General features: G+C 29.1%; 1 protein-coding gene across 2 annotated transcripts in view; it reads left to right on the top strand.

Moving 5' to 3' along the window:
- The window catches only part of LOC106686250 (U3 small nucleolar RNA-associated protein 6 homolog), a 26,355-nt gene extending 8,567 nt beyond the window's left edge, over positions 1–17,788 (top strand). For both annotated transcript variants that reach the window (XM_014429438.3, XM_067045367.1), the window contains exons 6-19: positions 39–134; positions 762–957; positions 3,553–3,783; positions 6,553–6,649; positions 8,214–8,378; positions 8,457–8,616; positions 9,154–9,249; positions 10,628–10,823; positions 12,219–12,449; positions 13,857–13,953; positions 14,989–15,153; positions 15,244–15,403; positions 16,013–16,108; positions 17,601–17,788. In XM_014429438.3, coding sequence (XP_014284924.1) covers positions 39–134; positions 762–957; positions 3,553–3,783; positions 6,553–6,649; positions 8,214–8,378; positions 8,457–8,616; positions 9,154–9,249; positions 10,628–10,823; positions 12,219–12,449; positions 13,857–13,953; positions 14,989–15,153; positions 15,244–15,403; positions 16,013–16,108; positions 17,601–17,628 — 2,014 coding nt within the window. In that variant the 3' untranslated portion in view covers positions 17,629–17,788. The remainder of the gene's footprint in view (positions 1–38; positions 135–761; positions 958–3,552; positions 3,784–6,552; positions 6,650–8,213; positions 8,379–8,456; positions 8,617–9,153; positions 9,250–10,627; positions 10,824–12,218; positions 12,450–13,856; positions 13,954–14,988; positions 15,154–15,243; positions 15,404–16,012; positions 16,109–17,600) is intronic.

Here is a 17,788-nt window from a genome sequence, read left to right as displayed (position 1 = left end):
AAATATTTACTGATATATTTTTTATATTAAATATTTAGGAGGATGAAAAACAAACACCCAAAAGAAGAAATCACTTGGGATACTTTGGCCAGAAGAGAACTTACACTGGATGGTACATTACAAAAAAAGATAGGGTATTGTTTTTTTTGTTTTTATGAATATTTACTGTGAAGAACTCAATATAATACATAGTATACACTTTTTGTCTCTATCAACATATTTTAAACATATATGAATATGATATGGCTTTTATTATTTAACTATTTAGGCTATTTTAAACATTTCATTAACGTGTTTGATCGCTTTATTCTTAATTAAATTGATAATTTTGTTGTAAGAACTGAAACAGGCATAGTTGTTACGGCAACAATAGCACTCAAGCTTTTCATACATATATGACATCACGTTTTGTATCCTTATTTAATCTCAAAATTATATTAATTTATTACTGTTCTGAGTACATTATTTTATTTTTTCTCTCTTCACATCTTGGATGTAAATTAAATGCCTTTAAGTTTTATCAATTTTGACATTTTATGATATACCAATAATTTAGTTATAATTTAATGCTTTCAAACTTTTATTATTTATATATAAGTATATGGTCAGGGTTGCGGTAAAAAAAAGAACAAATAGTTTAAAACTATTTGTTCTTTTTTTTACCGCAACCCTGACCACCTACTTATATTTAAATCTTTACGGTCAACTATATATACATATATATTTTATTATTTATATTTTATTAATCATAATTGTTTTAGGAGATGTGTCTCTGTCTATGAGGATGCGTTAAGGAAAGTTCCAACAAGAAAAATGTGGTCATTTTACCTCAGTTATGTTTTGGAATTAAATGAGGATAATACTATTTTACCTATTTTTAAGAACAATTGTTTAAAGAAAGCTTTTGAAGTTGGACACAAAGAAAACATGCTATCAGAGAAGCATTATTTGCTGTGGGTATGTTGATTCAATAGTACTGTTTGGTGTGCGCCTGCTGAATATAAAGTATTTTGTGTGGATCAGTTAGACTAGGGGAAGGAACCCTGAATAATAAACTAATCATGGTAGGTTAGCATATAAGGAACTTTACAGTGTAGGAGATCCTAATAGAGTTTGTGGATAGAAGATTCCTGAATAAAAGGAAGTTGATTCCAGAAGACTGCCCTTTTCTTTCTCTCATTGCTTTTCCTGTGTGCCTGTAGCCATCCCTCTTTTGTTGAGTTACTTGAGATCACTTACAAGGCCTTTGTTACTGAATAGTAGTGAATTGTGAAAGCCAATTGAATTCATCCATAGGTCTCCAGCTCACTGTTCATATAACTGAGGCAGTACATATCACCTGCAGGAAAGTGAGGTTGACAATGAATCTGACTGTTGGGGGGGGGGGGTCAATATCTGTTCCAAGTCTTCTTTATGAACTGTATCATATGATGCAGTATATTTCATTGCTCACAAACCTCTGGTCGATGTGCATAACAAGATCTACCAAAGAAGATTAGAAGATGCTTTCTGCCAAAATTTTTTATTCTGTTAAACCTTTAGAACTAGCTTATCATAGTGAGCAGATTAAAATTAGTGAGAGAGGAATATGGGTTATCGTAACATTGAAAGATTAATAAAAAATAATTTAATTAAAAAACAAAACATAATTGACCACGGAAATAACTCTGCTTTATTCTCCTATTCATTCTAAGAGATGGTATATTATTCCATATTAATAGGTTGTTCATGAAGTTTCTATAATCATGATTATTATAATCATTATTCATTGTACAATTTGATATAATGTTGGAACAACTTATTGTAACCCCTTGTGTCATTTTAATTTTTTTTTTTTTTTTTCGGCCAAGACTCCCATTGGAGTCCTATACTGCGTGTCATTTTAATGTTTATACTTCTAATTACATAATATATTTATATCCTACTGTTTCATGTTCAAATTAATATCAAACAATGAAGATACACTTTAAATATAAATAATTATTTGTAATGCTGCAACTAGGTTCCAAAGGGTTAGTTTGTTAAAACTTCATTATATTTATTTTTAGGAATCGATTGACACCCGTTTTCACTTCTTTATTTTTTTAAATATTTGAACAGCATTTCAGGCCCCTCCGCCCATTATCCAATTCTTGTTATTAATTTGTGGACATTTATCATTTTAAATTAAAAATCATTTTATATACTCCCAATTGAATATAAGTCCTATTTTTTTCATTAATAAGCTTATTTTGTGATTATCTTTTATTATTGCTGTTTTTTTTCAACAATCTTTGCCTTTTCAAATGCACTTCAAGGCTCATTAACCTTATTTCATACTTAGCCCTTCCAAACTATCATAAGTTATTAAAACAACTGTCTATGAGTCACTCACTAAATTATTTCAACATAAAGCCCACCATAAACGGTCAATATTGAACATGGTGTATATAAGATATGATGGTTGCCAACTTACTTACTTTTCTGATGCGAGCCTTATTAAAAGTGAAATGTTGAGTCATGCAAGTAAGTTTAGGCTATAGAAGACTATTATTTCACCAGTTGTTATGGCGTGTGAGACATGGGCCCTTACCCCTAGGTATCTGCAAATAGATCAATTCAAAAGGAAATTCCTAAGACTGATAGTAGGGCCTAAAATGGGATAACCGCTTACTATGCAAATTACTGAACAAATCTATACCAAATGTTAACTGCATTATCTTTATGATCCCTGGAAGATTTAGCAATTTTAAAATGTACTGATATATACAACTAATTTATAAACCTGAAGATGTGGTTTATTTGAATGTGCTAATTTCAGGGACTACCATTATGATTTTAAAAACTTATGCTTTTGATGGACCGCAATACTCCGAATTAACTGGTGATTTAATTAATTAACCTGAATTAAAAGGCTCTCCTGTAATATCTCAATCCTTAGTGAGGTGATAAGTGGGTTTCTACTGTAATTAAAAGAAAATGTTTGTCTTGTTCAAATAGAAATGATTAGATATATTAATTATATTATTATATTAATGTAATATAATTTTTTTCAATTTCTTGAGACTGGTAATTATTTATTAAATAAATCAAAATTGTATCCTTGTATAGTCTCAACACTTTTTATTCCATCAATAGTCCAACGTGTCGGCCATCCTCAAGGACAATCTTCATTATAAATTCTCACCTCACATCAAAATTTAAAAATTGTTTTGCAGGCTATTCTGTCCAGGTCATTAATTATAAGTCAAACACACCCTATTTTTTAAAAAATTCATAAATATTTAAAACTTTTAATTTTCAATTTATCCACACTATCACTACCATATAAACAAATTTGTTTATATACATTTATGAATTTTTAAAAAAATAGGGTGTGTTTGACTTATAATTAATGACCTAGGCAAAATAGCCTGCAAAACAATTTTTAAATTTTGATGTGTGGTGAGAATTTACATTGAAGATTGTCCTTGAGGATGGCCGAAACGTTGGACTATTGATGAAATAAAAAGTGTTGAGACTATACAAGGATATAATTTAATTTATTTAATATATTATTATAATTTTTTTTAGGTCAAGAAAATTGATAATGTAGATCCTTGCATGGTTCTGAAATGGGGAACTGAAAGGTTAGGCTCAAGCTATGAACTTTGGTCATGGAGACTGCGCTATCACCTTAGCAAATCTGACGAAGAAGGTGCTATGGCTGTTTTTAAGGAAATCATCTCCACTCCAGATATCCCCAACAAGGCAAATCTCTGGATGTTAGTCCTTAAATGTTATCAAATCCTAGATACTGCAAAGGTTAGTAATTTAAATACTATAATATATCTTGAATCAAAATAAGCTACAAATGATTACTCAATGTTAATTTTTTATTGCATCTGTAAATAATACAAAAATGTTCTGGAATCACCAATGGATTCCTGTATCTTAACTGATATTGATCAGATTAAGATTTTTTTTTTCATTAGCTTTCTAAGCCTTTCCAATGAGCCTAGATTATTATTGTGATATATAGTTTTTGAATTAAATATTTATATCTAGTAAAATATGAACAAATTTTCATGAGAACCCATGCAAAATACTTTTAATAACGTAGCCAAAAACCTTATTCACCGTGGCCTTTCCCTTTCTGACTCCCGATTCCATGAAAAAACACACACCGCATCAAACAAATACTCTTAGCTAATAAACTTCCCTCTCCATATCATTCATAAACTTTTACACAACTACCAAAATCTTCTCACCACTTCACCTAATTCTTCACAACCCCTTTCTACCTCATTATACAGATCACTACCATATATCCCCTCTCTTTCCGACAACATTCAAAAACTCTTATGTTCTGCTATACCTAACCTCCGTATTACCTTCAGACCTCACAACACACTATCTAATATTCACACTAAACTAAAAGACCCTATCCCTCCTCTACACCGATCACATATTTTATACTGCATCCCTTGCTCCACCCTTAATTGTAATTCTGCTTACATAGGCGAAACCAAAAATCTCCTAAAAGACCGTTTCAAACAACACAAATATTCTATTTCCTCACATAATCATTCTGCCTCTAAACTTTCAGAACATTCTCTTTCATTAAATCATTCCTTCGATTTTGACAAAACGTCTATACTTGCTACAGTTCATAACCATGACAAAAGGCTCATCTCTGAAAGCCTCTATATCCAATTATAACCTTATTCCGTCAATTTAAAAACCGACAAGAAAAACTTATCATTAACATATTCACAAATAGTTAATTTATTAAAAAAGTAATTTTCACATTTTTATTTTATTTTATTTTTTTTCAATTTTATTTTATTATTAATTTTTTTTTTTAAATTCATTTTATTTTTTCTGCCCACTTTTTAACGCATTATTTCACTTTTAAACTTTTTCTTACACATTTGTCGTCCCCCTCTTATATACGTTTCCTCTTTTTAACTGTTGTTAAATACCCATGACAGTATCATCTTCCGGTACTTCGTTATTCGGTAATTCGTTGGTCCATATATATTTTTAACTCTTCCAATAACCATTTGTCGTCACCCTCTCACATGCTTTCTTCCTCTAAATATTTTCTACTTTTTATTTTTTATTTTTACCCTCTCATAACGTTTCCTCTTAAAAAACACTTAGTCATTCTTGTAACAGCTTTTTAAATTCAGAGTTTGGCCATCAATGGCGCAGTATCCATTAGGCGTTTGATTTTCCAGCTAACAGGTTCGTTTTATTCTTTTTTTTCTTTCCCCTTTCTTTATTTTACCACCCCTTCTTTGCTCCACTCTTATCCATTTTCCTTACCCACGTTATAAGTTATGTTCACTATATTATTATTAGACATACTGGAAGATTATTGATTGACCGTGTGTAAAGATGAAAGGAATATGGTCCGGGTGCGGTAAAAAAAAACTCAAATAGTAGAAGCGGTGCTTAATTAGGCTCATTAAAATAGTATATTTCTACTATTTGAGTTTTTTTTTACCGCACCCGGACCATATTCCTTTCATATATTATTATTAGTGTTTTCAAAATTTTTTTTTTTTTCTCTTCATTTCTTATGGTATACTTTACTTATATTTTGCCTCTTTATCAATTATTATTGTTACATATATTTTCTTCCTCTCAATTTTCTTTTTCTTTCCATATTTCAATTTTTAAATTATTAATAACTAATATGTTCATACTTCTTTGCATTATATAACATCATTTTTATTTCATTTCCTTAATTATGTTATTTTACCCACTTTTTCAATTGCCTATGTATGCATTTTATTTCCTGCTTCTCTCATCACTTCATTTTATTAATTCTATTTTTTAAAATTATTCATTTTTTGTTATTCTATTTATACTTTCTTTTTTATTTTCTATACTTACTGTGGTTGTTATCTTGTTCTGTTTTTAGCCCTGAAGAAGGCTAGAAACTCTAGCCGAAACGTTGGCACAATAAAATAGGTTAATACTACTTATTTGTGTTTCTCTTTGACCACACCCCCAACCATCCTCTCCTTGTACGTCATCCACGGTCAACTATCTCTCATAATTACAAAATACTTTTAAATTAAACATGGATCCAATATCCAATAAAAGTCACATGATTGCATTATGGGAGCACTGCACATTAGCTATTTGTTGACCAACATTAAGTGAGGAAATAGCCTGGTTCAAAGAATAGGAATTAACCTAATATAACTTCACTGTCTCAGAGCATTGTCCAGTTAGTTTAGTTTAAATTTTGACAGTGATGATGCAGTCTTAAATTGCCTTCAAGATGGAAATAGAAAAACTCATTGAGGAAATTTAATTTGCCTCAAAGCTAGGGGAAAGTTAGGGATTTGTGTAAACATGGTTTAGTATAAATTTAGTAAATTTCATCGGCATCTGCATACTCATTCGGAAAAGTAATTTTTTGGATACATATATATATTTTAATAATGGCTCATCCTGTATATTTCATTCTCAAATGACTAATCATTAACCTTGAAATTAAAGTAATTATATACCCAACAGAAAAATGTTCAAAAATTACTTTTATTTTTACTAAGAATAATTTTATGTTCACTTTAGGCTGAAAGTTTGTGGAAAGAAGGTGTTAATGATCCTACTGTTGGTATGGCTCTTAAGGGTCGATATATTGAATGGTTGGCCATGAGTAAAGGAATTGGTAAGTAATTTTTCTAATCATAACCTATAAAAAACCATAATGGAATTAATTACAAAAAAAAGAATCCAAAAAATTTTTTTTTTCAGTATTAGATCATTCTCAGCAGTTTGCAACTAACAGTTAATTTAGTAAAAAATTAGTATGTACTGCACTAAGTCTAATTATTGAGACAGTAAATAAATCTTGAACTTTTTCTCAAATCGTTTATGAAATATCTGTTTTTTCATTATGTGGAGAAAATTTAGTTTCCTAATGTTTAGTTCAATAGCACGGTGGGAGTAACCTTGGTTAGTACTTTAACACACCGCAAACGCTTCCATAGGAAACCACTTAAAAGCATGATTTTTTTGTTGTTGATATTTTCTTTTCATTTAATTCAAATAAGTGTTATATAATCTATTAAATATAATATTTAGCCAAATAAAGTTTGAATACCTATTTTTTAACCTTGATGACACATTATCATTATCCGGGTATACCACTGAATCTATGTAAGCAATCAGCTGATACATGAATTTTTTTCAGGTTTTTTAACTAAATTATTGAATGAGGACAGTTATTCAATTAGTAGAAAGTTATCATAGTTATCACATAATTTTCCATAAAACATTTAAACAGCATAAAATTATTCAAAACAATGTTAAAAAACAATTAAATAAAACAATTTTTATAAAAAATGTTATTTATTGGAAGTGTGTAAAATAAAAGAATACATAAGTAAATAAATGTATAAACTTCATATAGAATTTTAAGATAAATTCCATAATAAAAAACATTTAAAGGAGTGTAAAAATCTTTTAAGATCTCAGAACCCAGAACGATCATAGCTGGTGGAAACAAGGACAGTACTAAATACAGTTCGGAACAATTCAAGGTAAAAGGGAGGTGATATAGCTTTTCCCACTATTCCCAACGCTAGCTAGAAAAGTGACTTATCTTGACGACATTGTCATCATATGTGGGCCACCACGGCCTGATAACACAGTGTTTTCCACTGTAGTCAAAGTGTTCGTAGATGAATGAATGGAAGACAACTAAAACTATGGATCAGAGGCATTGTCATTTTACCGCTGATAATTTTTTAGATTTTATTTCTATACTAATGATCTTCAGATACCAGTAAATTAATTTAATATCGAAAAATTAAAAGAAAAAAGTCCCCTCCAATTATCTATTATTGACCGACTTGTGTAATGTTGGTTAATACTAATTCCATGAGTCCATAGGATTATGAAATAAAAAATTAGATGAATGATTTAGCTGCTCTAAGTGAATGATTTACCTGTGTCAAAATATAATAGAATAGAAATAGAATGCAAGCACAAGATTAATTTTGTATTCAGCGTCCTAGAAATTACAAAATGCCTAATGTGCAATATATCTTTTTCCTATACTTAAGGAATTAGGGATAGTTGGCCAAAATATGGCTCTTCATGTCTATTATACTTGCAGATCAGTTTGTAGGGCTCATTTCATTTGGACATTTTCAGGAAATATGTATGAGTCCCTTTTTTTTTTTTAAGATAAAACTCTCTTTAATTTTTAAGATTTTACCTTGTTTTAGGTTCTGCTAGGAAAGCCTATTCAACAATATCCACAACACCTCCTTTATCACTTGATCTCCATGAAACTATGTCCAAGGTGGAGGATGCACAGCCAAAAGTGAGCATGAAATATACCAGGCAGGTTTATGAGACAGCTGTAAATCAATTTGGCAAGTCTAAAACAGGTTTGTATCAGATTTCTTCTGTAGTTTAAATTAAATGACTAGTATTTCAAATATTTATTAGTTTAAATAATTTTATAGATGTTTGGATTTGGTACTTAAAGTTTGAAACTAAATACGGAGATAAAGAACGAGCCCTCAAAATTTATGATCAGGCTATCAAGACTCTCGACAGTAAATTAATAGATGTTTTCATTTCTGAATATCAACTGAGCGAAGCTGGAATAATGAATAATGACAGGTATTGTAGTTTGTGAGTTAAGTTGGATCAGTGATTTTTTATTGATTTATTTAGTTTTTACCCTAATTTTGTTTAATTAAAATTTTTTAATAAAAGGAGGTTAACTCTGTTTACTCGCTGTTTTGTGGTACCCTGGTGTACCAAACTCAAAACTCAACATAAAATGTACTTTTAAAAGTTGTGTAACCATTAATGGCACTCCATGGCCATGCTTATCAGGATGAAATGTAATTAATCTACAATACCACTAATCTTCTAGGTTTGACCACAATAATTAGCCAATAAGACCTCAAATTGGAAGGCTATTCTAAATTATATATTGTATTATTAATATATAATATCTAGAATATCTTTCATATCAGCTTACCATGTGCTGCTGTGCATAAATATGTGAGTGACTGCTTACTCTAATGAGTCTACAGAAACATGAGACACCAGTACTCATTAGTTATACCTTTTTTTTGAGAATTATTATTATAATGTACTAATTACTGAACTTAGAATTATTAAAAAATGTCATAACATTTTTTGCTTTAGAGAGAATAGTTCCAAAAATCCTAAAGGGGAAATTACATGGAATGCTCTAGCCAGGAGAGAACTTGAGCTTACTGGTACATTAGAAGAAAGAATAGGGTATGTGTTTTTATTTTTATTTTTGTTGTATATATTATAATATCCTTATTGTTGACTTGAGCAGGCTAAGATTAATGTGGTTTAGTCGAAGATAGTTGAGTAGTATAGTAGTGGCCATCTTTCAATCATCAATGAACGTAAGGTAGCTTCCCTAGGAACGAATTTCTGACTGCACACATGGATACAAGTCGATTTTTTTAGTATTTTGATGGCACTTAAATTAAAGTTTAATTACTGTTAGACAAAAACATAAGTCTTAGAAAATTCTTTCTTATTTATACTAGAAAATCTTGGAAATATGTTGGGGATTTGGCTTGGAAATACACAATCATCTTTGTTACAGTCAGAAAAGTCATCATAAATTCTTAACTTTGATATCTTATTTTAATTTACATAAATTGTCGAATATCTAGTTTTATCAGTTAAAAGAATGATAGAGATTGTTTGTAAGTGAGTTTAGACTTACTGAAACCGATATTTACAGCTTAGCCCTTTCAGTGAGATATTGTAATCTTCATCCTCCCTGCCAGTAATTTTATTTTCTTATTTCGGTTTTATTCAGTTTATTTTATTGGGGATGTTTATTACAATTTTAAATCTAAACTTCATCCTTAAATGAAATTCAAATTAATTATTAAACATAATTTTAACTTCATGCATATTTAAAATTTTATAATAGACATTGAAAATGCTCCTCTCTGACCAGAAGAGAGGGTTGAGTTATATTAATCTCTTAAAGCCTTCAGAAATCTTTAAATATGTGTATTTTTATTTACAAACAATTATACTAATTATTTATAACATTTGAAACTATTATGTTCAATGATTACTTACTAATTTTAAAAATCCTAGTTATTAAAAAATATATATTTGCGAATGTGTGAATATCAAATATATAATCTTTTTTATTTATTTAAATTGGTACTATAATATTAACTAAATAAATGGTGTAATTAATTATAGAAACAAAGTTTAGATAGACATGTTCTGAGTTTCAAGAAAAACATTTTATAAAAATTTACTTATCATAAACTATAAGCACTATGGTAGGGGAGGGAGGGAGATAATTGTAGAAATCACTTTGATGAACTCATCTATCACGTTAAGATTGACTGTCTACTGAATATTCTAACATAAAATGGCGAAGAAAGAATTAGCTATTAGCAAAGAATCATAATTAGATAAATGCATTTTTCTTGATTTTAAAATTAACATTTTTTGTTTACAACACATGAATGTCATCTTAAAAAATATGAAGTAGTATATTTGAATATTGAAAAATTAAGTACTTAAAAAAATAATCGATATTAGCATCTTATATCATTATAATAATTATTTAATCTAGCTAGTGTGCTGTTATTAATCATAATTGTTTCAGGAAATGTATCTCTGTCTATGAAGATGGATTGAGAAATGTTCCGACTAAAAAAATGTGGTCGCTTTATCTCGATTATATCATTGAGATAAATGAAGACCTTTCTACTTTATCTACTTTTAAGAAAAATTGCTTAAAGAATGCTTTTGAAGCTGCTCATAAAAAAAGTATGCTTTCAGAAAACCATTATTTGTTCTGGGTATGTTGTTTCATGGGTAATAATTTTTTTTTTTTAATCTTGGTTAGGACTTAATTGATAAAACAAAATGAAAGGACATTCTAAAATTTATTTGCTCTTAGTGGAAACCTATTTTTTTTTACATTTGTATATGATATATCTGAGATCTTTAATTACGTTTTATGGATTTTTTTTACAAATATTTGCATCTCACTAGTGGAGCACAAATAGACTAATTTATTTCCTTATAAACTAACTCTCTAATGCCCTTTCTACTCACATTTTGCTTTTCTTTGGATGTCAAAGAGCATTATCGTTTCCATTGTTTCCTTTAGATTTTGTCTTCTCTGGTTCTGCTTGACTGACTATCTCAAGTTGTATTTATCTTAATCTGGGACAAACAGTCCTTATTAGCTATTACTTAAAACTGAGTAGTATTATAAAATTTTAGCTTCTTATAAAATATAACTACAATAACAAAATATTATTTTACTACATAACATCAAAACCTGTGTAGAATTTTTATTTATTTATTTTTTTGTCTGCAGTAATTCACATTAAAAAAAAAATTACGTCTTTTAAAGTCTTAGGAAGATATAAAAATACTTAATAAAAAAAATTGTTAAAATTAAATAATTTGGAAATTAATCATTATTGTTAATTTAATACTGTTACGGCGATTAGGGGTTCAAAAGGAACCTTTACTAGCCCAACTGTGAAAAATATTGAAAAGAAAAGAATAGCCGAATTTTTGTATTTTTATATAAGTGAACATAATAAGAGGAACACAAAATATATAAAAATGTACCAACTAGAAAAAAAAGAAAGCTTAAAACTATTACACAATTAAATGAATTAGACAAAAGAGAAAGAAAAAGTCTTATATCACCGGTGATTGGTGAGGCCCCAGTTGTGGTTGTTCTGAGTGGATATTCTCGTGGAAGTAGATCGACAAAAGGACGTACGTCCACCCACCTTGTCTTCTTGGAGGATGAGTCGAAGTAGTCCACCTGCCATGGCTAAAATGATTAAGCTGGCAAAGATGGCCAGAATGCTGGCAACTACGAATGCGTAGTGAGGAGACAATGGAGAAGATATGTGTATGCAGTGAGACGCTAAGAAGTTGTCTGTTTTCAGTATAAAAAACAACAGAGAGTAGTTGTTTTGTTTTTTGACTTAATAAAAATCATATGTTCCAATAATCTATTTGTGGACCATATGTTGGCCGCGACAAATACGATAAAAGTCAAGGTATTGTTGTTATTAAGTGATCATAATTTTTTGTTGGCAGTTAGGATTATTCTTTTAGATTGGTATCTCAGTAAATTAATAAGTTACCTTAATCAGTGTGGTAAAGTTTAAGTTTTAATGATCTTATGTGCAATTAATAATATGTACATCTAATAACATTTTTAGATCACCAAGCTTGATAATGTAGACACCTGCAAAGTCCTGCAATGGGGAACTGAGAAGTTTGGTACAAGCAACAAACTTTGGGCTATGAGATTGCGCAGTCACTTGAGCAAATGTGACGAAGTAGGAGCTATGGCAGTTTTTAAGGAGATTATTTCACACCCAAACATCCCTGACAAGGCCAGCCTTTGGATGCTAATTCTTGAGTATTACCAAATTGCTGATATAACTAAGGTCAGGTATCAGATTAATGTATACTAGAGCTTCTCTCAGAATATTGATTTGCCTATTACAATTTTTAGTCCTACATTTTTTGTTTTTTGAATTATCCTATTTAATTTCAGTGGTTTTTCTACTATTTATTAGTGGCTTTCTAAAGCCAACCCTTATACAGTCAATGTTATTGAAAGTGCCCCTTGTATGCTTTAGTGTATTGTCTGTTATGATCTTGCTTTCTCCTAACACATACCTTGTTTCTTACCTGCATATGAATGATTGTGAATCAGATATTATTTTCATTGCATCAGTTATGGATTTACAGAAAAAGAAAGCCTAAAGGTGATACGAGAAGCTTCCTATTTGGCATGGAGAACTATTCCATAACTAACTAAAAAGTTTTAATCAGCATTTGACATTTCTAGATCATCCACTATATTCAATCTACACCACTAATGACTGATGGAATATTGCTCAATATACTCCTTACGGGCAGAATAATGTTGGCACTCCTTGGAACATATTTAAAAAAACTTTAGTAAAAATCAAATTATTTTGATTTCTGTGTTTTATTTCCTTCAAAATACACCTAAGACAATTAATCTAGAGATTATATTTGATATTGACCATTGACATGCCCTAGACACTTTGGTGTTACTGCTTGAATTTGCAAATTTTGAATTTTTCCTGCATGAAATTGCACTTAATTAATTTTTTGGATTTTAATTGTGAAATCATTGTTGTATTTCCAAATCCGTCTATAATGCATGAAAAACTGACTGACTTTTTTTGTTATATTATTCGGTAATTACCTTGACCTGGAGGAGTTGAAGGCAAACTAATAATCATTATATAGTAATAATAGTCCAGAATAATCATTAGACGAGACTGGATTTCCATGTTGTTACTCAGTCTGACATTATCATTCAAACTGTTGTTCCACTTTTGAGAAACTTTCAGAGACTTTGCGGGTTGTTACCTAATTGGTCCCATATAGATTTTATCGTATTCTATCTGCCACTTTCATTTATGTCATTGACATATTTTCTTTGTCTCACCTATATTTAAAAAAAAAAACTCGTCCAGTTTAGGTCAAAGTTTGTAGAAACTTGAGGATTTGATGAATATAGTCCAATGTTAATTTTATCAAACTCAATCCACTATTTTCGCTTAACCATATCCAAAAGTATTTTTCTTGACATGCATATCTTATACATGTTTCTCTCATAAATTTTATCCTCAAATTGCAAATCAGATTTATTAAATTATAAATTTCATTCTTAAACCTTGAAATATAGGTAATTGCATATCTAGTAGAAGAGAGGAGGGTGCTACATTTATCTATGCTGATATAAGACTTTTTTCTATATACTTTTGCGTATTAATCTATATTTTAATAAAAAAATAATTTAATGTTCATTTTAGGCTGAAAATTTGTGGAATGAAGGTGTTAATGATCCCATTGTTGCTGCAGTTCTTAAAGGCCGATATATTGAATGGTTGGCCGTGACTAGAGGAATCAGTAAGTATTTTTTTGCTTTTAATAGTTTTTAATATTTTTTATTTGTAAGCAAATCTTTAGTAATAATACGAAATGCAGTTTCCTGCATCCCCCTTCCCATAACATCCTATAGTGATATTTTACATCTCTTATTGAATAAAATCAAAAAGTATTCACTGGTGACAAGAACAGAACAGAGACATTGTAAATTATATATTGAATATTCTGAAAAATAAAAAGTTTGATTCATATTAATAATGTGAAGAAAACACTGTTATTTTAATGATATAAGAAAAAGTATGTATTTTGTATGTAAAAAGTCATAATTAATTTGATAAATTTAGATTGAGAATTCTTTACTATTTAAAAATGATTTTTTTTTCAATATAGGATTATTAGACATTTTTATTTGACATAATAATGCATTTTGTGGATAAATCCTTTTTACAGTTCCTTCTCAGAAGTCATCTAAGTAAGGCTTATGCAGTCTCGGTAGAAAAAGTTATTCAATTCAAAAATAAGTTTAATTTAACAATTGATAAAAAAACTTGAGAAAATAGTTGATTGAATAACAAATATTGATTCAATTCGGAAAGAATAGAAATGGATGGTAAAAGTAATCATATATAAAGTAGTTCCAAATTGAAAGAATACAAATGAAAAGTTTAAACCAACTGACTTGATACCAGAAGGTCAAAGAAAATCTGTTGCATAGCAATAATGTAAAATTTAATAATTTTAAAAACAATGACCCATTCCATTTGAATATTTAGAAAGGGTAAAACCAGAGATTAAAGGAAATCATAATTGAGAAAACATAAATAACTAATGAACGAATCATTAGAAGAAAATGCCTTCAGTTGGTTCAAGATAAATAAGTCTAAATTTAATACATAATATGTTTTGTATATTATGTTTCATATTCCCTTCCCTTGCTGTATGTTTTATATTCAATTACAGGCGTAGAAATGGTTTCTTAAAAACAGTATTAAAATTAAGGTTACCTGTTATTACAACATTTTAATTAAGGTTTTGTAATATAAAATTTTGTTTTAGTGGCCGCCAGGAAAGCATATTCAACCCTTTCCACTACACCTCCTTTTTCGTTAGACATCCATGTAGCTATGTCCAAGCTGGAGGATGCACAGCCAAAAGTTGATGTAAAATATGCCAGGAAAGTTTATGAGACAGCTGTAAATCAATATGGCAAGTCAAACACAGGTTAGTTTTATATTTAGTTTAGTATGAATGTCTTTTTTTTTTCCATAGATAGGATTTTCCGATACTCATTTATTGAAATAATTTTTATAGACGTTTGGTTGTGGTTTGTAAAGTTTGAAGCAAAATTTGGAGATCCAGACCGAGTTTCCAAAATATATGACCAAGCTGTGACGACACTGAACAGTCATTTGGTTGATGTTTTCATATCTGAATATCTTCTTAATGAAACTAAAACAATTGACAATGACAGGTATTATGATAGATCAATAAGTTGTATTTTAAATGTTTTGGTCAGCTGCATTCTGTCATTTAATTGTTCTTGAGAAACTATTATTAATATTTTGAATGTTATTGCAACTTAATTTTAGTCTATTAATTTTTATTATTTCTAAAGATTTGAATTCTTTCATGTTTTTTTGAAGAACGGTTCGATTATTAATTTATTTTACTTCTCTGAGATACTATTATTATTTTTTTAACTGGCTGTAGCATGGAATAGTTTGAGTTTAAATCACATCTCTTTTTCTTTTTCTATTTTTTGTGATTAGACTAATAAAGTAGATTTCTTCCTAAAATATTAAAGAAAAAGAAACATGATGCTGTAGAAAGAGTGAAAGAATCATCTGGGTTGTGGGTTGAATTCTTTTTCATCTTGTCATGTATTATTGATAGTTTTAAAACTCTACAACGTTACATCACAGAAACCCCAGAATAACTTTATTAATAATAGTGAAATACCAGAGGAAGATCATTTGAAAAAATAAAATGAAATAATAATATTTTTCTGACACCTGTGTATTTCTCATTTGACTACTATTACATTTTTTTTTTTTTAATATTCGTGTAAATCTTGTTTTAGAGGAATGAATAATGACTGTCCGATAGAAGAAGTTACTTGGGATACTTTAGCCAGAAGAGAACTTGAGCTCAGAGGTACATTAGAAGAAAGAATTGGGTAAGATATTTATTTATTTTTTTTTTTTTTATAAAGAATTGAAATTAAATTGAATATACAAAATTTTAATAAAGTTTACTGTGTTGGAATGTGATCAACATGCAAAAAAAGATTTTTTAACTATAAATTAAAATAAATTAGACTTTTATGGAATAAAAAACAAAAAAAAAACACCAAATATATAAACACCTGGACCTCAAAATATTTGATATTTTCAGAAGTTATAGAAAAAACTTGGGAAAAAATCTTTTCATATAAATAAGAACATTGTTTATTCAGGAAATATGTATATAAGGTATATTAATGAAAATTTTGAAATTTATTAGTAGATGATTGTAAAGTAACAAAAAGTTTTATTTTTTAAGGATTTTCTGGATTAATTGCAGTAATTAGAACAAATTTGCGCCTAATTTTAGCTCAGATCCTTTGACCTTCAATTGTTGATTATTAACATAATTCTTTCATAGAAAATAGGCTATAAATTAAGGTTAAAGGTGAAGGGAAGGCTTAAAAAAATCTGCTTCCTATTTGACCATATAAATATGTTTATTAAACTGTTATTTTGATTAATCTTATTCTATTTCAAAATAGAATTTAGTAAAAAGTAACAGTACCTTGTAAAAGCTTCATATAGGACAGCAGTCCCCAACTACATCGATTGCTATTTATAAGATTACAGGATTTGGTAGGTCCCCTGAAGCATTTCTGAAATGTTTAAACTCTCCTTAACTCTAAAAACAAAAATATTCAATTGACCCCATTTGAAGAAGTAGTTCTGCTTATTAAATTTGGTTAAACACATTTTTTCCTTATATTTGTTCATTCAAGTGTATATAATAAATTAACTGGCCATACACAAATAAACATTTTAGAAGGACCAAATTCAGGGGTTCAATCAGCGGATTTTGGTGCAGGTCAGCTTGGTGGACTTTCAGCTGTTATTGCCTGCATATGTTTAATTCATGTTTTTTGCACTTCCTTTTTTTTTTTTAAATTGCCCACTGTTACAGGTGCCCTGCCTCAAAATATTTTGATAAAAATGTACAGGTAAGCCCTGCGGGTTTCCATGAAAAATCTATGACCTATCTAAAATATAAAATTAATCATTTCATAGCATACTATGGCAGGTATGTCAGTTGCCAAATTTCGAAAGTAGAAAACTCTTGTTCACTTTTGTATGGTGTAGGTTTCATAATCTGAGAAGGATTATGAAATGAATACTCTAAAACCCTTTAAAATTAAATCTTCTAACCCCAGTAATGGATTTTATTGCCTTATTCATATATAGTTGTAAATTTACTATTTTTTTTTTCGAATAATGTTTTTAGGGGGTAAAATAAATCAACTTTGGTCATGCTTCCTTCGAGCCTCCTTCATCCTTTGAGAGTGCCGCTCATTCTCCTCATGAGTCCATTTCCTTCCACATGTTGATTTTATTCTTTCCCTTTAATTAACTATATTATGTATTATTATTATTCATTTTTTTTTTCAGATCTACATCCAATGACGCTCAAAGTTGATCTGTATTGTTAAGTGTAGTCTTTTAAATGACAAACTCAATACTTTTTAAACCCCAGACTGTTTTATACTATTTTGATAATGTTGATGTTTTTATTATTTATTTCATTGTGAATGAAAAGTTGTTATTATGACACAAAATAAAATAACATTTAAATTTTC

Source organism: Halyomorpha halys, unplaced genomic scaffold, assembly GCF_000696795.3.
Source record: "Halyomorpha halys isolate HHAL.00 unplaced genomic scaffold, Hhal_1.1 Scaffold801.1, whole genome shotgun sequence".
NCBI lineage: Eukaryota > Metazoa > Arthropoda > Insecta > Hemiptera > Pentatomidae > Halyomorpha > Halyomorpha halys.
This window is presented reverse-complemented; position numbering and strand designations above follow the sequence as displayed.